Source organism: Rhinolophus hipposideros (assembly GCF_964194185.1).
Source record: "Rhinolophus hipposideros genome assembly, chromosome: 2".
Lineage (NCBI taxonomy): Eukaryota > Metazoa > Chordata > Mammalia > Chiroptera > Rhinolophidae > Rhinolophus > Rhinolophus hipposideros.
In genome coordinates this window covers 47,054,269-47,076,067 of record NC_138048.1, presented here as the reverse complement: position 1 = coordinate 47,076,067, position 21,799 = coordinate 47,054,269, and the positions used below count along the sequence as shown (strand labels likewise).

The 21,799-nt window shown below is 42.6% G+C and overlaps 1 protein-coding gene across 2 annotated transcripts in view; it reads left to right on the top strand.

Moving 5' to 3' along the window:
- Positions 1-20,304, top strand: part of HGD (homogentisate 1,2-dioxygenase) — a 40,517-nt gene extending 20,213 nt beyond the window's left edge. Inside the window, exons 5-14 of one of the 2 annotated variants that reach the window (XM_081072192.1) lie at positions 2,205-2,264; positions 3,977-4,068; positions 5,204-5,238; positions 6,063-6,142; positions 6,687-6,786; positions 8,844-8,968; positions 11,402-11,506; positions 13,824-13,950; positions 16,859-17,040; positions 19,939-20,304. In XM_081072192.1, coding sequence (XP_080928318.1) covers positions 2,205-2,264; positions 3,977-4,068; positions 5,204-5,238; positions 6,063-6,142; positions 6,687-6,786; positions 8,844-8,968; positions 11,402-11,506; positions 13,824-13,950; positions 16,859-17,040; positions 19,939-20,088 — 1,056 coding nt within the window. In that variant the 3' untranslated portion in view covers positions 20,089-20,304. The remainder of the gene's footprint in view (positions 1-2,204; positions 2,265-3,976; positions 4,069-5,203; positions 5,239-6,062; positions 6,143-6,686; positions 6,787-8,843; positions 8,969-11,401; positions 11,507-13,823; positions 13,951-16,858; positions 17,041-19,938) is intronic. The other variant, XM_081072193.1, reaches the window with a different exon arrangement.
- Positions 20,305-21,799: the final 1,495 nt, after the last annotated feature.

Genomic DNA, 21,799 nt, shown 5'->3' with positions numbered 1-21,799 from the left:
TCGGCGGTCACAGAATAGACGAGAAGCATCAATAGCAGAACTCAGGTCTCTTGGCTCAATCTAATGCACAGCCCCCTTAGATTGGCCTTGGATCAGAGCATGTAATTAAGCTGAACATATGGATTCAGCAGATGTTTTTACTCTTCACTCCATGGATTCTTCCTGTTTATCCTCTCCCCAGATCTCCCTCCTCACATTTAGCAAGATGTTACACCAAAGCTCCTAACCAGAATCTTTTGTCTGAAGATTCAAAGCTGGCTTCTTCTTGTGGGTACTGCGTTTATCAGAACCACTTTGAGGTCTTTATCATCTGTCATCATATGCTAAACATAAGCCCTGTACAATCCACTGCCATCAGATCCAGCCGACAAACTACTCCTTTCCCTATAGCATCTCCATTATTTGAAGGGTATCCCTTTTTGCATTAGGGAAGGTTCTTCAAGGCCATTGCCTCATCTCTCTCTCTCTCTCTCTCTCTCTCTCTCTCTCTCTCTCTCTCTCTCTCTCTCTCTCTCTCTTTTAAACATGATGCTTAGTTTAGAAATACAAGAATTTCTGGGTTGGGTATGCTGATTCTTAAATTGTAGCTGCACATTAGAAGAGCTTTTATAAAATACTGATGCCTCGGCCCCTCCTTCACAGATTCTGATTTAATTTGGTCTTGGGTCTCAAAGACTGTCCAAGTGATTCTCAGGGGTAAACAGAGTTCAGAATCTATGGATAGATCTACAAGGTTGCCCAGCCAACTATTGATCTGATATTTAAATCCCTTCCATTGGGTCTAGAATGATGACTCTTCTGGAACCAAGATCTAGGTGGTATTATCTTCCCATAAATCTTCCTGGGTACACAAACTCTGCACTGCTGCTATAGAGGGAAATAGCAGGGAAGGTTAGTAGGAGACCAGAACATCCCCTCCAAAAGCCAGCAGTGCTTAGCTGTGGCCCTTCCTGGTGTCAGGGGAATATCCTCTTAAGTCGGTGGTTCTCAACCAGGGGAAATTTGTCTCCCAATGCAAAATGTCAATACTGCCAAGATTGAGAAACCCTTTCTAGATCCTTGCTCTCAGGTTCACTTTTCTCCCCCAGGAAATACCATACTCAATTAATTAGTCCTTCTTTCTGAAGCATAATTTCAATAGTGTTTTTCAAATCAACATTTTACATCCTTTTTAAGTAGTCCCAAAATGTGATAATCCTGTGTTGCTTTTAAGAAATAAAGGCTGCTATCTGAGTGTATGTCAGAGAAGGACAATCCCAGTGCTGCCTTTTCCACGTTCTTCTTGCATTGCCCCTTAGCTGCCCCTCTGAAATACAGAATGAGCTGAGCCCCACGACCTAATGGAGACCCTACCGAGCCTGCCTTAACCAGGCAGCAGTGGAGCCATTCCTCAGGGCTACTCCATGAGATATCCTGAGGCTACTGGGTTATCAGCTGCCAGCCTGGCTGGGTCAGAGCTGCTGCCAAGTTGACTACTGAGTACCAGGCTGACACTTAGAGTAGGGCCCAGACTTGCTTATTTTTCTCCCCACTTCTTTACATCATTTCATTATTAAATTAAAGATTGTTGTGATTTAAACTGAACCATCAGGCAGCCTGGGGACAAACGTGGGGTTTGGTGAAAAAAATTGAAGCTGGTACTGCATTTACCAAATCCAATCCCAGCTGGGTGTTTTTCTCTTCAAGAAATAATTCAAAACTGCAAGGACTAGAAGTAGAAGTAGAACCTTCCCCTGCAGTGTCAGGAGCCCACACAGAGAGGCTGGCATGCCAGGAAAGGGAGCTGATTATAAATAGCATTAAAAGCAGCATCAGTCAAAACTCACTGCTGTGCCTGAGCAAAATGTTAAAAGAAACAAACAGCTTCTGAAATAAGAAGCAATGATCTTTTTCTTTTTTTCTTTTTGTAGTTGAAAGTGCTAAGGAACAAAGACAATATATATGCACGTAGGTTATACACACACACAGACACAGACACACACACACACACACACACACACACACTACATACACACACAGAACCCAACTGAGCTCCTTTAAGGAAATGACGGATAATTATTACATTTAATATAACAAAATCACAAGTAGTCAGAACCTCACAGGGAGCTGCTTTCTTTTTTCTGTATAATTGATGTTATTTATTTAGAAAGTCTATGATTTCCCTTTGTGAAATAATTTTCCTGTATGTGTATTTTTTTTTCCAGCTGAGATGGAAACCATTTGAGATTCCAAAAGCATCTCAGAAGAAAACGGACTTTGTGAGTGTAAGTCAACACGACCCACACCTTCCCAATACTCTCCTTTCTTTCGTGGTGAGTGATCCAGCCATTTGCAGGCTGACCGCCAAACAGAAGCAGCCTTAGAGGCAGGCAGCCGACACAGCACCACCTGTCTCTGCGTTGGGACGGCAGAGGGATGTCTTACTTACGCGCACCATATGGCCCCTGACTCCAAAGGGCACTGGTGGGCTATTTACAACATCTCCAAACAGTCAATGGAAACTGAGCTTTTACCTTCCTCAGGTTTGTTTTTAGAACAAAGACTCGCTTGATAGTCTGGTGAAGCCTATGTTTTTAAATACATACAATAAATTACATAAAATGACAAAGAAACCGATTCTATTGCAATGCAATGATAAAAATATTAAAATAAATTTGGTTTGGTGTATAATGATAATTATGCTTCCTTATTATTGCATTGAATCACAAAATCTATGAAAAGGTCTAATAACTATGATTATTAGAAATATGAGCATAAGTGGATAAATGACATTTTGGGATATCTGTAACAACTATAGCGTGATATAAAAATATCCATGATTTCTATCAATGTCAAGGTGAAGGGCACTTTTAATACTGCTGTAGTTTGTTGCTTACTTTCACATTAATTAAAGGAAGTGATAAATTTCAATCAGAGATTAGTGAAACAAATATATAATTTTTCCCATCCAAGTTCATGAACTGCCCTAAATGGACCCTTGGGCTAGAAGAGGATCAACTCAAGGTAGCAACTCTAGTTAGTACAATGCTCATTAAAAGTTCTGCTTGGTAGTTATAGGTGCTGAGAATACTGGAACACCTATGCTCAGAGCAAGGACTATGTAGGGAACGAGGAAAGGAGCCACAAGGATATGGGACTCAAAGAAGCTCGTGGAAGATTCTGCAGACCAACCACAGTTGGTGGCTTACTTAGGTAGAATCCAGGTGCCCAGCCACAGGCCAAATTTTTGGATTATGTTGAACTCCTTATCCATACTAAGTGTTCCAAACCTTGTGTAGACACGTCTAAATAGATCCCAAACTTGCAAATTGAGTTAAAATACAAGAAGAAATCCCCCCACCCTGTGTGAATTACGGCTATCTGGAGGAGCAGAGTTCCCTCCTCGGGGGCTCTCCATCTGCAGGTTTGGGGCTCAGGGCTGTTTGGAGGAGGCCCATGTGTTAAGATTTCCTGGACTATGGATTATCAGCAGAGAGGACTATAGTTGGTCAGAGTGCTTCCCTCTGTCCTGTTCTGGAGAGATTAGGGCTGACCCTAATCATTAGCAGAGGGCTGCCCACATTCTGTGGTGTATTTAAGGGCATTACCTGGTCCCTAATGCTGCAACCTTCCTCCCCAAGTCTCCCGGGTGCCTGCTTTTACCTCCCATAAAAACTCTTCTTCAGGTTGATCTTAACCACGAAACTGATAAAATGTCCAGTAATTAAGTTATGCTCTGCAAGGTCAACTGATGCAGCCGTTAAGACAATCCAGATCTAGGACCATGGCTGGCCAAAGGTGAGCCACCACCTACCAAACATAAGTCAGTCCATTCCGGGTTCCCCAGAGGTACCGTGGATCCTAAATGTCCCACTGGTTCCAAGGTCCTAGTACCAAGACCTTGCCTCATGAGGTTCAGGGATCTCGGGGACCAGGAGGAGGGCCAGCCTCGGGCCCTATCACATTCACCCTTCCCTCTCCTGCGGGTCTCTCCCAGGGTCTGCACACCTTGTGTGGAGCTGGAGACATCAGGTCTAACAACGGGCTCGCCATCCACATTTTCCTGTGCAACACCTCCATGGTGAACAGGTAAGTGGCTTAGTGCTGGGGCAGAAAACTCTTGTTCCTCGGGAGTTGTGGCCAGAGGGTAAAAGCCACGTGGTTGTTTTTCTTATTGTCTTTTCCCCAGAGCAATGTTGATATACATTTATTAATAATAGTAAATGAGCATTTCTATCCTGACTGACTGCTGTGACATGAACAAGAATGTCACGTCACAATGCAGTTAGAAAAGGGACATTGGGACACTGGAGAGCAGGAGTAGTCCAAGAGGCATTTTGACTTTAACCAGGTTTGGGTTAGAATATTCTTAATTTCTAAGGTTCCCCAGGGCTATTCTTGAGTCCAACGTCACCCTGCATGAGCAGCCATTAGGGCCACCTTCTGGTGACAGGTCAGGCTGACAGACTTTGGTTTCAGTTAATAACTTTGTGTGAGCTTAAAATTCCTAAATAGAGGAGCTTACATATTAGATTTTTTCTAAATCAGAAAAATATATGTGAATGGCATTCCTGCCTTTTCTTTAGGAAACAGAATATCAGAGCGATTTTAGAACCAGACGGTTGTATACAAAGGCAATTCCATTCTTCCTGGTCGAATGAGCTTCTCTGAGTCATGAATCAGGGCCAAGATCATAGCCCTATGACAAGGCACAGGAGATGTTCCTTTGGGTCCAACCTCGTATCAGGCACCTCCTCTCTCTTCTCCTGAGCCACACTAGCCTTTATTCAGTTCTTCCAAAATGCCATGTGTCCTCCTGCCTCAGCGCATTTGCACATACTGTTCCTTCTGCCTGGAATATTCTCCTCCCTCCTTAAACACTTGCCTAGATGATTTCTTCAGATCTCAGGTCAAATGTCCCTTTTTCAGAGACGCTTTTGCTGGCTCCTCAGACTAGATCAGGTCCATTATTCTTTCATTGCCCGGGACCTGACTTTCACAGTGCCATTATACTGCGCAACGGTATAGCTCTGCAACTGTTTGAGTGCCATCGGACTTCCTACTAGACTTCATGAGGGCAGAGGGTGGATCATTGTGCACATCATTTTATACCCAGAATTAAACCTGGCACATAGTGGGTGCTGGACAATAATTTGCACACTGAACTAATTTGTCTGGATGGTTTTAAAACTAAACCTCACAGGAATTATTCTATATGTTTCAGATGCTTTTACAATTCAGATGGGGACTTCTTGATTGGTAAGTTTTGAAGATTTCAGGTCCCTTCACAGTGAATTGGGCCCTAGACACAAGCTGCTTTTTAACTTTACATATATTATTTTCCTTCATCCTTCAATCTGTCTCAGTATAATTTACAGACTGAGGTCTAAAGGCGATTGGTGGTCTGGAAAAGATTCCTAGTGTACCTCACAGCCCCAAATCTATTTTCCAATCTGTCTGTCTTTGCGCATTTCTGCTGGATCCTTCTAATATGGGAGATCTGGGTAGCTAAAATGAAATGAAGAGTAATAGTAACATGTGATTAACTTATTAATATAGTTCTACTTGAGTTCAAACTAACCCAAGAAAAGACTACCTGTCACTAATTTCTGCAATTTAAATACAGATTTTCATGAGAGCGTCTAAAATGGAATCTCTGTTAGAGATTTCTCTGGTCTGCCATTCTTTTTTATGGTTTTAGTACTGGTATTTTGGAGTGAACATTTTGGTGTAGACATTAGACGTGCAAATGCCAGCCTCCTGTTGGAACTATCAGAAATGGGTGGTTTTCTATCCTCTTTGGCTGGCCTCTTTGGTCAATCTATAGAATTGTGCACATACAAGCTCCTTACCTGACAACTAAAAACAAAACAAAACAAAACAAAAAACAGTTCATTCATGTTCTTCTCGATAATAAAATAGCTAACTTAAGTTGTCAGAATATACATTTTTCCCTCTGAGACTCAATAAAGCTCTGTTCATTTGGAATGAAAAAGCAAATGCAGTCTTTTAAGCCTCTTACTTTTCATGAAGTGATTCTTGCATGAAAAGAGTTGCTCACTGCTGCCCTGTCTTATTTTTAGTTCCCCAGAAAGGGAAACTTCTCATCTATACAGAGTTTGGCAAGATGTTTGTGCAGCCCAATGAGATCTGCGTCATTCAGGTGAGGGATGTGTCCCCCTCTCTCTGCCTCTCTAATTTGGGAGCAATCAGACATGGCAGCTGCTATTTCCAACTCTAAATTTTCTCTGTCATGTCTGGGCATTGGGAAGGGAGTTTGAGTTACACAGAAGGTTCCCTGTGCAGAAGGGTAAGCAAGCTTGATTGCCTGCTTTGTTTAAAATAGTGCACAATCAAAAGCACAGAGCATTATCAGTTCACTTTCCTAAATATTTATACACACTCTGAATAAGGCCCTGGATGTGGGTGGAGGTGCAGTGAAAATGAATTTCTTAAAAATTTGGCTAAACCAGGGCATAGTTGTCTGTGAACCCAATAAGAGAATAGACTAGAATTGGTTTGGGTCACAGATGTGATTAGGAGTTAAATTTTTATTTCTAACTCCTCTTGGAGTTGGTCATCTCTCAAACATAGCTCAATGGAATCTAGCTTTACTTGTGCACATGGGGCTGGCTGTGGCTCTGGGGCTTCTTTATAACTACAGGTGTGATTTGAGAGGACACACTAGTGTCTGCTTCCCATTCCAGAGAGGAATGCGGTTCAGCATAGATGTCTTCGAGGAGACCAGGGGCTACATCCTGGAGGTCTACGGCGTCCACTTTGAGTTGCCTGACCTGGGACCGATTGGTAAGTCTTCACTACAAGCCTCTTAGCCTGACTTGAGATATAAGACACAGACACTTGCATGAGAGTTAAACATGCTTCTCATTATCTCATTCAAACTTCAATTTTCCTCTCTAAACAACTTCTTCTCTTGACCGAGTGTAGTTGGGAATTTCAGAGACCTATTAGAACTCTCTGAGCAACATTCAGACTTTCTTTTCAGACCTCTAGGTTCGGCGGCTCCATGCAGTCTGGCTGACCCAATTGTTGAAATGAAATCTTCATTAATTAGCTCATTGGTGTATCATTCCATCAGCTTGTCTCAGCATCCAATTGTGCTCAGGGGAATGACAGGAACCTCATCAAGGGTAACACAAGCATCTTCCCATAAACTACACGCTTAACAGAAAATGATCCAAGACAACCCATTATAAAGTTCTCTCTAGAATAGCACATAGACCATTGGAGAGCAAGACGGTATATAATAGATTTCTGGTTATATAGTGTACACTTTATATAATGTATAATAGAAGTTTGGGTTACTGTGGGCCAGGTCACCAGGAATAGCTTCAAGGAAGAGATGAGATTTGCCTAATTCTTGATGAAAAGTTCACAAAAAATAAAGAAGAAAGGGAACAGCTTAAACAAAAGCATACAGTAAGCAGGAATAAGCTTTGCAACTAGAAGAGAGATCATTTTCTTAAGGTAATTGGTTGTGTGTAGACAATAAAGTGAGGAAAGCCATAAAAATCTCTGGGGCTATATTTCTATGCAAAGAGGGAAAGGACTGAGAGACACATAATATATGAATCTCACATTCCTAATGACACACTCCTCTCCACAAAATCTACACACTTAACAGTCAGAAAAGCTACATCACGCAGTGCTGTGAAGGAGCTAGAAACCACAGGCTCCATGAGGCAGATTAGAATTTTCCAAAGTGAACTAAGACCTCCCCACCCCCGATTCTTCAGGCAGGCTGGAGCCAGGAGACACAGGAGAGAAGTAAGGGTGGTCGGAGCAGTTGTTCTCAAAACATGTCTTGGAGTGGAAAGAGTGGTGGGAAAATTGGCCCTTGGTTTCATCTCTGGCGTGTTTGCTAAAAGTGGTGGCCACACCTCCTAGTTCTTTCCTTGCTTGTCAACAGCTTTTTTAGAGCAAAACTGGGACTGGCCAACATATGCCTTTTGGGCACTCCCCTGGGAGGATCCAAATAGTCAGAGGAAGGTGGGAGGCAGCCTAGAGGCAGCTGGAGCCATGGTGGGCCGTCTGTCATCCTGCTCACCACGCGCTCTTCCCACTTTGGTCTGGCTTCCTGCTGCTCTACAGTCAGCATTAGCCTCCAGGTTCACGTACCCTCCGGAAAATATGTATAATTTTCTAACCAACTTGGGGCTTGTTTTTTTTTTAAAACCCCAGGAGCTGGAAATGATAAAACACTCCCCAGGTCTCTCCTCTCAGAGTTAAATTATGTTTTTGCACTTATGCTTTTCATTTTTGGTCTTCTGATTTATTTTCTTTCTCTGGAGGAAATATTCACAAAGCAAAGGTAAGCAGGCAAGTCGTGAATACCTTCTCCCAGACAGATTTGTCAGGCTGGGCAGCAGTTTTACAGACTTGATTGATTCTGAGTTCTGTCTGAGGAGCAGAGGCATGCCTGGGCAACAGTAGGTAACCCTTTCTTTCTCAAGGACTATAGATGAGTTCTAGAGTTCTCAGGGTTTTCTTGGAAAGAAGAAGCTCTAGTATTCTATCTTCCCTTGTCCTCTTTTCTAATCTCTTCCTCTTCCTCCCTCCTCTCACATGTAGTGATGAGATAATGCACATAATGTGGTTTTATAAACCATATTCACTCTACAACTTTAGGAGGTGACACTAGAGATAATGATGATAATTTTCATTATTTTTTTTCCTGATCTAAAGGTACCAGACTGGGAATCCAATGAGCCTTTGAACAATAAAAGCAAATTGTGAAACAACTCTTGACATGGAAGAAAGCCCTTTTTCTTTGTGCAACCATGGGCATCTTTCCTATGTGACTTCAGAAGTATCTAAAAGATGTTTGGGTCATTGTTTTCTAGGAGCCAATGGCTTGGCCAATCCTCGTGATTTCTTGATACCTGTAGCCTGGTATGAAGATCGCCAAGTGCCAGGTGGTTACACTGTAATTAATAAATACCAGGGCAAGTTGTTTGCTGCCAAACAGGTAAAATAAGAGGGTCGGTAGGCACGGGAGGGGATGAATAGTTATGGAGCACCTACTGATTTCCAAGGCCAATGTTAAATACTTTACACATATTCTTTCATCTTTAGTACACAATTAAGATGCTACAAAGTATTATTTGTCTTATTTGTAGTCGTGAAAACAGGCCAGGTAGTGCAAATAATTCATCAGATGTCACAATAAATGGTAAAACCACCATTTGAAGCAATATCTCTCTGACTCCCAAAGTCATGATCTTTCCATTCACCAAGCAACAAAAATCCTAGGAAAACGTAGTTCTCTATAAATGGTGGGGAAAATATAATATACAGACAGGGTAATATGTTCTGAAAAGGAAGATGAGTTAACAAGCAGATCATCTGAGATTTGTATTTATCAATGGATGCCATGTTTCAAATACTAGATAAGATTGATACAAAACCAGTAGAATTCAATTAAAATAGCTTGATTTGGTTTATAATGCCAACCTGGTAAAAAAAGATAAAGAAAGGCATAGATAATAATAAAAATAATACATAATCTATAATATAATATATACTAATATAGTATATAAATTAGTATATATATTAGTATGTAATATATAGCATATAATTGGTATATATTAGTCTTTAATATACTTAATATACAATATATTAGCATAAAGTAATTATATAACAAAAATAATCCAAAGATCTCTTCTGCTTACCAATACTTGTTTGCTTTATTTTTGTCCATTTGACTTATTGCTTGTATTTTGCCAAGGCATGTTATTGGACAGCATTTAGAAGGTATGCTAACCAGTAGAGGCCAACCAGTTTGGCACTTAATTAATCCCTGATGGCTAGTTGTCACCCTCATTGACACATTGCCACCCTCATATTATCTGGGTCAGGATTTCTAAAAATGTGGTTCAGAGACCATTTGCATAAAAAATTCTCAGGGTGGCTTGTTTAAAATGCAGGTTCTTAGATACTATTCCAGCCTGGCAAAAATGATAACCTTTAGGAGTGGGATGTAGAAAGCTACATTCATTTTAAGCATGTTCTCCATATCATTTTGACATACAGTTGATAGAGAACCATCATTCTAGAGACAGCTAGCATCTCCACTGGTTTCTACTTTCCAGGTGAACCCCAAATGGCTATTCTCTGTGTGAACTCCCACTGATCTATTCTCCCTTTTCTGCCATGATCTGAGCCCTGGGAGGTTGACCTATACGGACTGTATCACCCAGGGTCCGTAGCCAGCTGGACTTTGGTTGGGTTCAACCTGTGGCACATCCTTACGGGAAACTGGAGGGCACGAGGAAACACAAGATGGGGTTTTTCTCCCCCTGCTTTTTCCCTGTTTGGGACTCCATCCCTCCATGATCTCCTTTTGGGTATCCCCAGAGGCATGCTGGGACCATCTCATACTGATGATGATGACAAGACTTGATATACACATCTCTTCCTAGCTTTGTTTTTGGTGACATCACATTGGGAGCTCACATCCGATCATGGTGAGAGTATGTAGACCCCAGAAATCAGCAAATGCTACAAATCGGAGTGTTTTGGGTTTTTCTTCCCCAGAGAGCTAGTTGTAAAATATTTATCAGCACACCACTGAGCAGTCCCCTTCTGCGTGTTTCTAGCTCTGTCTGGAGTCCTGTAACAACATTTCCTTCCCATCTCCCACAGGCCTAGGAATGGCAATGTCTTCACACTATTGCTAGGTGCAGATACCAGACCATCTCTAATCAGTACATAACACCAGTCACACTTCTGTAAGTTGTCCTTTCAGTAAAGTCTTTCAAACATTCTGAATTGGATGCTGTTTCCAGCCAGACCTACATCTGCAGTGGGGACAACCTCCTGATAACAGAACACGATCTTCTACCCAGGACAGGCCCAAGAAACATCTCCTTAGGATTGCTCTGAAATCTCACGCATTGGGAGCTGGAACTCTTAGAGACCTTCTTGCCCTCCTGCAGTCACCACCCAGGCACTATGTCTACTGGAAGCTTCTCTGGGTAGCAATTACCTGGTTAACAATCATAGCTGGTGCCTGCCCTTCACACCAAGAAACCCTGAGGTGGTCCAGATAGTCTGAGAATTGCTGGCATCCACATATTTTCACAGTTGTGTTAAAAATTGTTGAAAAGGCACTACTTAGAGAATATGCTGTGCTTCGGCTGCACATGTGATCAGAGGCAGCTGCAGCTTGTGAACTGGAAAAGTAGGGTTAGTGGCTAAAGGAGGGATGGTTTGAGTGTGTGTGAAGCAACCACAGAATGAGTAATTCAGGGTTACACTTCTCCCAAAGGATGCTATTATTAAATTATTAGAACCAAGTCAAATCAAAAAAGAGAGAGCGATGTCAAGTACAAACTGTGGAATCATAGCTACAAAAGCATTAGGTGCTGAGATCACCCTTTCCTGCTTGTTTTGTGATCAGGATACTTCTCCATTCAATGTCGTGGCCTGGCATGGAAACTATACCCCCTACAAGTACAACTTGGAGAACTTCATGGTCATCAATGCAGTGGCCTTCGATCACGCAGTAAGTCTGGACCATGGAGGGAGTTAGGGGAGGGGCCAACCCTTGGAAGAGAGGGGTTTACAGTAGACCCCTAACATTCACAGATCTAACATTTCCAGTGTCACCCTTGGAAGACTGAAATACAGTCATTTGTCATTGTGCTGACAGGAATTTGAATCACCTGCAGCAAGGCTTCAGTGATAGAGTAAATAACACAGCTAGTGAGGGAGCCAGGCCAGACACTCAACACTCACCCATGAACACAGCTCAATTCTCTACATACATTAGTCAGAGTAATTCTCCTAGACAGCTAAAAACTTGGTTTCTTCATGGAAAGTTTATCCCAAAAAGAAAACCAACTGCTAATCTTAGTGATGGAGGAACACTGACAAAGGAACATTTCTGGATTTGGAAAGTTCTCTGTCCTGCCCACAAATACCAAGAGTCTACTTGCTCCGGTTGTGTACTCCAGAGTCTCCACGCTTGGTTGTTTCTAGCAGTGATGGAGCAGACGGCGCTCTTCTAAAGTTACTCATAATGTTCAGTGTTTGAACTTAAACCAAAGAAATTCTAGAACTCGATCACATTTTTCATTCATGTAAGGGCCGTAAATAGGTCCCTGGTCCACACTGCAGGCCCCTAAGGACCCATATTCTCAATAAAGTGCTAGTTCTGGGATCCTGAGGGAAAGTTTCCTTTGCAGCCTAGTTCATAATAGATTAACTTAACTCACAAGCTGGAGAGATAATTAGAGCAGAAGCCAGAGAACTGGAGACAGAAAGATTACTCTGAGCCAGTTCAGCTTATCTCTGGGGGGATGAAACTAACTTTCTGAAAAGCAGCAACTCTGAATAAAACCAAACAGGAAAAGAGAATAAGGCATCAAGCCCAAAACAGCATGAAAAAAGACCCTGAGACACTGACAGAGCTTTATTTGATCCTCACTACCTTATCTTTAATCGTTTAAGATCATTTCTCGTGACAGATGAAGTATTAACTCTCACAGCAATAAGAGTTGGTTTTTTGAGTTGCATTTACCCAGATTCAATCTCCTCTGTACTGCTGCTATAGTTATTTTTCCAAAATTCAGACCTGATCATTCTACCACTGCATTAGAAAACCTTTGCAGGCTCCCTGTGGTTTAGGATTAAGTCTGAGCTCTGAAGCGTGGTATTTGATGCTCTTCACCATCTGGCCATGGACTCATTTTCCATCGCCATTTCTTGCCCCTCTTCCTTCTGCCAATGTGCTTTAGCTTTCTTGCCTCTTAATAAAATCTGTGTGAATTTTGATGTCTTTCTTATTTTCTGTGCTTAAAAATGTTTTTCCTTTCTTTCCCTTCTTCCTCACGTTTCCTTCCTTCCTTTCTCTCTCCCTCCCTCTCTTGCTTTTTCTTTCTTTTTCCTTTCATTCTTCAGTATCTATCTCAAATGTCACCTTTTCTTTGAAGCCTTCCCTGATCCTCTCAGGTAGAGATAGGCACTCCTTCCTCTGTACTCCCTTGGATCTCTATTTGTAAAGCTAGATTGCCCTCAGCACCTGGCTGTGATTAGTTCATGCACCTGTTTTATTACTCCTTCAGTGTACCTATACCCCACCCCTCCACCAATAATGCTAAAGGGGCAAGGAATAGATTTCAATCATCTTTAAATCCAAACCCTAGCATGGCATCTGAAAGCAAATATGTTTATTGATTTCAATTAAATTGAACCTCAGTCTTTTCACTGAAGGACGGTCAAGTTCTTTTAAAATCGGAATAGCGTCCCCCAACCTATTTCCCTTTACACTCCCACCACTCAAACCAGTGATGTAACTGGTGTATTTTAGACCTGAGAGTCAAACGAGAGCAAGGAAGCAATGAGGATACCATCTGAAATCTCTGTGATCCCTCAAAGAGAAGCAGATCCTACATCTATACCAAAACTTGGATGGTATTTTATTTCTATGTCCACCTAACTCTAAGGATCCCTTCTGTCAAGAGCACCCTGTGGCCCAGCTCAGCACTGGTCACCCTGACCTGAGTGTGGGAGGCAGGCACCACTGGTTCTCAGAGCCACCAGGCAGTGCTCACATGAAATGGGACTCCGCAGGGTGAAAAAGCAGCTCCAAATCCTCTTAGGTGGTGTTAATTCATTTTGCTTCAAACACAGCAAGAGGGGACAGTCAGATGAGTGATTATTACACCTCAGTGACAAGCCCAGACTTCTTAGTCTGGCCTGTGTGGTTTGATCAGAAATTTGAGTGTCACCTTAAAACCCCTTCATGTGTGGGTGACATGTGTCATTGTGCAGTCATCTCCCTTTCCTCGTGTATTCAGTCTCTCTTTGTGCTCTCATAGGACCCATCCATTTTCACAGTGCTGACTGCCAAGTCTCTCCGTCCCGGAGTGGCCATCGCTGATTTTGTCATCTTCCCACCTCGATGGGGGGTTGCTGACAAGACCTTCAGGCCTCCTTATTACCACAGTAAGTCTCTCTTTTGCCAACACATTCGGTATTTGGAAACCAAAGACACAACAAAATGATGAGCATCGCCACCGGGAATAGTGCTGGAGGTGTTTCTGGACGCCCTGCCCTGGCTGGAGTTCAGGATCCTGCCTCCCGAGGCCTGATGCGGCTTAGTGGGCAATTTGGGCATTTGTAGGGGCCCTCAGAACAGAAGGCCACTTACTGGCCAAATCCCAGGACCTTTCTCAGGTGATACCTCTATAATTGAGAAAAGGACACAATTAGAAAAGCACACTAGATGCTTTGCGAATAAAGTTGTAACACCCTATGTCCTTTCTGAAGAGTGTCATGCCCATCACAGGCCCAGTTGTCCTCTTGGAACTTAGTCCCCTAGAGGACCTGTTGAGGAGAGAGAGAGAGAGAGAGCTGCTCTGGCTTAGAGCCTGTACCTCACATGCTAGTCCTTGGTAATGCACTGTATTGAGGTTTGAGAACATTAAGGGACATAAAATCACTTAGAATGCCTTTTTTTCAATGTTTATTACCAGGGCCCACCCCCAGAGAGTTTAATTCGTTGGTTTTGAGGTGGAACCTCAAAATCTGCATTTTGAACTAGCAAGTCAGGAGATTCTGACGCAGGACGTGTACAGAACACGTATCAAGGACCTCTAATTGCCTGGGGCTGTCTCCCCACCCAGGAAGAGGGATCAGAGCAGTCTGACTGGGGCGAGTCTGCTACTGTGCCACAGCTCTCAACCGGCTTCTTGATCTTGGTTTGTAGTTCAGATTACCTGAAACAAATGGCCTTGTGAAATGCTTCTTAGAATTTTTTAAAAGACTCGTAAGTAAATTTGGCCCAGGACAGATAGATCTCAAAAAAGGTATGATTGCCCCAAGTTAGTTGGAAAAAATCACAGAACCCCAAGTTAGAAATATTTTTTACCAGAGATATTTAAAATATTGCTTTAGCAACAATCAAAATCTTTGCTACCTTGATGTGACTTTGTAGAAGTGGAGAATTATTTCTGTAGCAATATTGCCTCCAGTCATCTTAATGCACCTTAGTCAACTGGATTCAGCATTAATCAGAAAGGCAAAGTCTACTTTCCCACTGTCCTTTGAAATATAGAAAATGATACAGAAATGTCATCACCAGACTCACTGCTACCTAAATTCGTATTCATATCATAGCTGAATTCTGTCTTGCTCTCTTCTTAAAATTAGGCCATGAAGGTGACCCTGAGGACACATACTGGAGTGAGGAGTGTGACAGCATATTTAAATCATGAGCAGAACTGCTTTTAAAATAGAGACACTTTCTGCTTACAGTCACTTCTTTTCCTCTATTTCTGCTTCGTGGAGAAGCAAGTAAAGCCCTGACCTGGGTCTTACCTTTTCTGCAGGGGCCCTGAAGCAGCACTTTGTTTTCTGGGCAGGGTGGGTATGGCTACTTCATCAGTTACAGAAGTATTTTGGCTTCTACATGTAAGGGAGAGGGGTGGGGCATTTATAATGCCTAATGTGTGGCTTTGCAAGGGTCTGTACTGCCATATCTCTCTATTCTGTTCATGGTTAGCACACTTAGCACTCCCTTGGGACAGACTATGAGTAACTTTGGCCCACAAGCTATTTCTTATTCATCTCTATCACAGTACTTAGCACAGTGTCTAATTATGTGTATTAGATGGGTGGATAGGCAGATGGTTGGGGTGGGGAATGGACAGATGAGTAGATGGATGGGTAGATGGGTAGATGAATGGAAAGGCACTTAAATTTACTCAGGTGTTATATTCCTTTAATTCCTGCTCTAAATATATTGCTATTCTAATAAAAAGCTTTGTTTCAATAGAAATATAAGATTGAAAGAGTGAGAACATGGTGATTTTTGTCAAATTTTGTGTGACTCCAAAAAGCATAACTAGCACCAATATATTTAACTTATATGAAAGTAAATTTCCATTTAATATGAGAGACCTTTTTAACACCCCAAGCTTTGTTGAGTAGAGAGCTTAGGTAGATTACAGCTCAGGTAGCTTTGTTGAATAGACAGCTTCCATTCACAGGAGGCATGCAGGCAGAGCCCAGGAGACAGTCTGTCAGAAATGATATAGAAAATTCTTCTGTACTGAGTAGAAGTGGGGATCCCTTCTAATTCTAAGATTTTAGCATTTTATGAAGAGAATGTCAATGGAAGTAGAAAGAAAAGAATGAATCTAAGAGACATTTTGAAGAGTGGAAGAATAAGATGATATCAGATTTCGATATAGAGGATGATATTTGTTAGAACATAGCATTTATAGACTTGGTTTTATAAATACTAAGATTATTTCATACAGATTAGCATTTGATAATGGACCCCAAGTCCAGGGTTCTTTCCATTATATCACCCTTCCATCAACACACACACACACACACACACACGCACACACACACCACTTTAGTTTTCTGCATTGGGAACCAAAAATATAGTGATCATGTACTTCCATGAGGCTATTTGGGAAGGGGTTCAAATCACAAAAGAAGATAATTTTGATGAGGCTTGTCAGCCTAAATGATGGGTGGAGTACCTCCATTCTTTATTATAACTTGCATTTTAATAATTAAAATTCTTGTCTGGGTCCTGATTTTCTTTAGATCTAGCCTAATTTCTCTCAGACAGTGGAACACAAGACCTCTGATAACCCACATGGCCGTGGAGGAGAGCTTTCCCTACCAAGAATCCCACACCAATAAATGTTTTGTGACTGTTCTTCTGTCCATCTGTATTCTTTCTCAATCTTATAAATGTATCAGATTCTCCTATCTTCTTGTCATTCTGTGGAAAGGATGTTCAATTGTGTTCCTTTTTGTGTCCAAAAAGGAACACAGTTAGTGTTTATGGGTCTTACCTTGGGTAATAAAACCAATACTGCTTCCACCTTCCCAGGGAACTGCATGAGTGAATTTATGGGACTCATCAAAGGTCACTATGAGGCAAAGCAAGGTGGATTCCTGCCAGGAGGGGGCAGCCTGCACAGCACGATGACTCCCCATGGGCCTGATGCCGACTGCTTCGAGAAGGCCAGCAAAGCCAAGTTGGAACCCGAGAGGATTGCCGATGGCACCATGGTAAGCAAGTTAAATCCCAGGCTCTAATGAGCTCCCCAGTCTTATTGAGAGAAGTGGCTATTTTTCATTTCTCCAAAGTCATAGAGGAAGAGTCAGGAGAAGAGAGTGTGTATCTGTGTGCGTGTTCCCATGTATGTATGCACATACCCTTGTGTGTACACTAGACTCCTGCTGTAGAAAGAGCTTTGGACTTTGGACATGGAGTCAGGCCTGGGTTCAAATCCTAGCTCTTAGCTCTTATGTGACCTTGAACAAGTCACTTAATTTCTCTGCTTCACTGCACCATCTGTAAAATGGGTATGGTATCCAACCCAATAGGTGACTATGATTTAACCTTACACCCTGTCCAGCACTGTTCAACTATAAGTGGGTATTAGTAATACTATGGGAAGCGTCTCCCCTTATCTGCATGCAGCCCTGTGTATTTATGCCTTGTCTCAGAGTCAGCCACTTTTTGTAGTAATCCTCTAGGGCCACAGTAGCAGAGGATGCATGATATCACCTTCAGCCCGTTTCTCAAGCCAAGGAGAGTCAAGAAGGCTTTGCGTCATTATAGTCAGAGCTGTGAGCAGCAGTTCTCTGCAGTTTTTTCATTTTCTTTTGCTCTCCTTTGGCAAGGGATGAAACTGATGGGATTTAAAAACCTGTTTTGTATTCCTCCTGTGTCAGGCTGTAAACACTGAGGCTGAACACAATTGCGGACGGCTGCGGTACTTGATTTTATTTTATTTTTGCATTCTTGGAGGTAGAGTTTATGGACCACAAGGAGTAATTTTATGCTAAATCATATGCAAATTTGCTTTACATTTTTAAATAAATGCCTTTGATCTGCCTGACTTTAAAATCAGTAACACAGACCTGCCTGTCTCCATGCCCAATTTGCAAACAACCCAAGCAGCGAGCATTATCTGTCCCTCTGTCCAATACAGTTTGCTTTTCATCCCAACCCCAGGACCAGAGTTGGTGGAGCTGGTCTGCAGTGGGAGGGTGAGAAGAAGCCCATTTGCTTGACCTCAGCCTATATCGCCCCTTGCAAGAGCCTCTGCAGAGTTTCTGCAGACCCCTACATCTCTATGAGACATGGTTTGAGCATCTCACTTAAACTATTGCTTCCAAAGGCTCCTGGAGGGTCACCAGGGTTGCCATTCAATAACGTCTGGTTTCCAAATTGGCCTGGGATAGTCAGTGTTACCAGGGAGCTGTGTTCTGCATCAGCCAGGCACAAAACAGGGCTGTCTTCATGAGATGCAAGACTTTGGATAACGTCTAGGGCCTGGAGCACTAGTGAGAACGAGCCCTCCTACATGGGGTCTTGGGGGCCAGGACACCCTGGGTACCCTGGGAGCCCAGACAACCTGATGAGAGGGTTCAGCACCTTACCTAGACCTAACTTTGGGTCTCCCTCACTACCGTGTTTTGCCAAAAGTAAGTCCTAGCTGGACAATCAGTTCTAATGCGTCATTTGGAGCAAAAATTAACATAAGACCTGCTATTATATATTATATTACATTATATTATATCATTATATTATATCATTATATCATATTATATCATATTATATCATATTATATTATATAAGACCCGGTCTTATAGTGAAATAAGACCGGGTCTTATACTAATTTTGTCTCCAAAAGATGTATTATAGCTGGTTATCCGGTTAGGTCTTATTTTGGGGGACACACAGTATTTCCCATCATATAATTTGGATGCAGGCCTTTCTATATGCCTTATCCTTATTCCAGTTTGGAATAAATGAATTTTATACAATACTGCCTTTATAGCTCACCGGGGAGGGAGTTTTGTTGCTTTAGTGAGACCGCAAGACTCCTAAGAAGCAGTCAGTAAAGAGACAACAATAATAGCCACAATAACAGCTTATATCTGAATAGTGTTTTGTAATGCGCAAGGCACTTCCACATGATTTCATCTGGTCCTCACATCAAGCCTGTCATGGGAAATCAGTCAGGGATAATCATCTCCATTGTTTTAAGCAAAAGAAGTTAATGTATATTAGACAGCAAAACATTAATGTGGCTTCTCTGGATTATAGCACAAAAGAATTTTTATTTTCCTTTTGTTCATCTGTATTTTTAAAATTTCCAGCAGTGTAAGCGCATAAGAATTGTGGGGTTTCCTTTTGGTTTTGTTTTCTTTTTAAAAGCCACATTGGGTAGAAAACTCAGCAAGCAGTGAAGCTGGAATGTCCAATACACAGAGTACTTGCATATTCTTTCTGTTGCAGACAAGAACCTGATCGCAGTGGGACGTTCACCCTTCACACCCTTCTGGATTAGAACTTCTCATAGGGCTACAGCCATTCCTGCCTGCTGATTCCCTGCTTCTCCTCCTCACGCTCTCTTTGCTCCTTTTCCTTTTCCCAACCCGTCTCTTGGTCAGAGTCCTGAAAAAGATAGGCTCAGATCCCAGCTCTTGCCACTTCTTGCTACCATCACTTTAGACAAGTCATTTCTGAGCACAGCTCTGAGCCTTAGTTCCACCTCTGCAAAGTGGGGAGTGTGCCTCCCTCAGAAAGACACAGCCACAGTAATTAATGGCCCTCGAGAAGATGAATATTACTAGAACTCTCCCACCTCTCCTTGGATCTAGCAAATTTAACTCCATAGTGCTACAAGGACAACGTGAGGCTTGTGTACCCAATTTCATTTTACAGAGTGAAACTTAAGGCTCTGAGAAGTTAAGGGTCTTACACAAAGTATCACCCACTTACAAGTGGTAGGGCCGGAGCCAGACCCAGGGCCTGAGCCTGCTCGCCTCACCCATGCTAACACACAGGACTTATTATTCAAAGATTCTGCCTACCTACGTCGTCAATCCTGACATCTAATCAAACGTGTTTTGTTATCTACCTCACCTCTTCTTTCTCTTCATTTCCTACAGGCATTTATGTTTGAGTCTTCTCTGAGTATGGCCGTCACCAAGTGGGGGCTCAAGACCTCCAATTCTTTGGATGAGAACTACTACAAGTGCTGGGAGCCTCTCAAAAGCCACTTCACCCCCAATTCCAGGAACCCAGCAGGACCTAATTGAGACTGGAGAATTGCTGCCATCGTTGGGAATGGATATGTGCAGTTTCCTTTAGAATCTTGTGACTTCCGGCAGTAATGGGGGAGGGGGATAGTTAAAATGAGAACTTACTTTTTTATAGTCAAGTGACTCAGACAACTGTAGAAATTTATTTGAAAAGTTTTATGACTGTCAGATTAATGGCTCAATAAATACTTGCTGGTGTGGTGTAAAAGTGGCAATTGGTCATAATCAGCACTTGATGGAGCAGACCAGTAGTGGCCAGGACTGGGGGTCCGTGAGGTTGGACCAAGACCAGGACCCCTTCGGATGTGCTTAACCGGAGTGCCTTTATTCTAGAAACACAAGCCCAGGGCAACTGCCACAGACCACAAGATCAAGCCCCAAGGAAGGACAGGCCATTGTAAGCACCATGAGTTCAGGTGGAAGGCAAGGGCAAGGCCCCCAAGTCAGTTCAGGCACAGGGAAGCAAAGGGGGTCAGCAGAGCTCCAAACAGCTAGTGTCCACGTTAAATAGATGGGCAGCCAGGCCACCAGACTACCTAACCTTGGCAGTCACATAGCAGCCAAGGTTAGGCTGCTATGTAACACGGTGATAATGGACAAGAAGTGCAGCCACTGAGAGTGAGCGTCATGCACGAAGGGTACCCATTGCCCTGACTTTCACAGTGAAAGCCCCGCATCCCAGGAAATCCCTCAGGCCTGGCCCAAGCAGGGCAGTTAGTCACTCATTTATCAGTCCATTTGGTCACTTTGCATTGCATCTTCACTATGTGCCAGCCACAGAGTGAGATGCTGGGTATGCATGATTGAAAAGGACCAAGTCGTCTCTTCCTTTAGCAAGCTCACAGTCTGGGGAGGTCAGGACCAAAGAAGAGCAAAGGCTTCTGTGCTCGGACACAACAAAACAGAGCAGTGCTGTGTGGGGAAGCTGCTCCTCACAGCTCCCTTCCGGGGGCGGGGGGCCGTCCTCCCCAGAATACCGGGCTGCCCAGGACTTTGGGGTGAGTTGATTAGGTTCTCCTGGAGTGAGAAGATAGGCACATCAGAACAGAACAGAATGGGAAGTGGTATTTGTCACTGCTTTAGTTCTGTAGTTTTAGCACATTTTCCCCACTTTGTTGCCATAGTAGCAATTTTGATAGGCTGCTACCAGATTTTCATTTAACAATATGTAGTGAGAGTCAGCCGCGTGTCAGGGCCTAGGGAGTCAGGTTGCCAGATAAAATACAAGATACCCAGTTAAATTTAAATTTCAGGTATACCCTGAATAATGAAATATATCCTTTGGACACCCGTATACTAAAAATTATTCAGGGTTTATCTGAAATTCAAATTTGACTGGGAAGCCTGTATTTGTATTTGCTAAATCTGGCAATCCTCTGAGGGATAGGGTGGTCAAGGAGATAGACATGGTCCTTGCCTTTACGGAGGTTACATTCTAGAAGAGGAGGCAGACAAAATAGACAAACAAAATAATTACAAACTGTGAAACATGCCAAGGAGTAAGCAAATAGACACTGAGTTGAGATGACCAGGTGTTATGGGGAGGTGTTTCTTGAGAGAGAAAAGTCTTCCATGAAGATGTGACACTTAGTCAGACATAAAGGATGGGAAGGAACAAGTCATTGGAGGAGTAGGGGTGGATTGGGGAGGAGGAGCATTTCAAGAAAAAGCTTTGTGGCTTCCAGGAACCAAAAGAAAAGTGGATGTG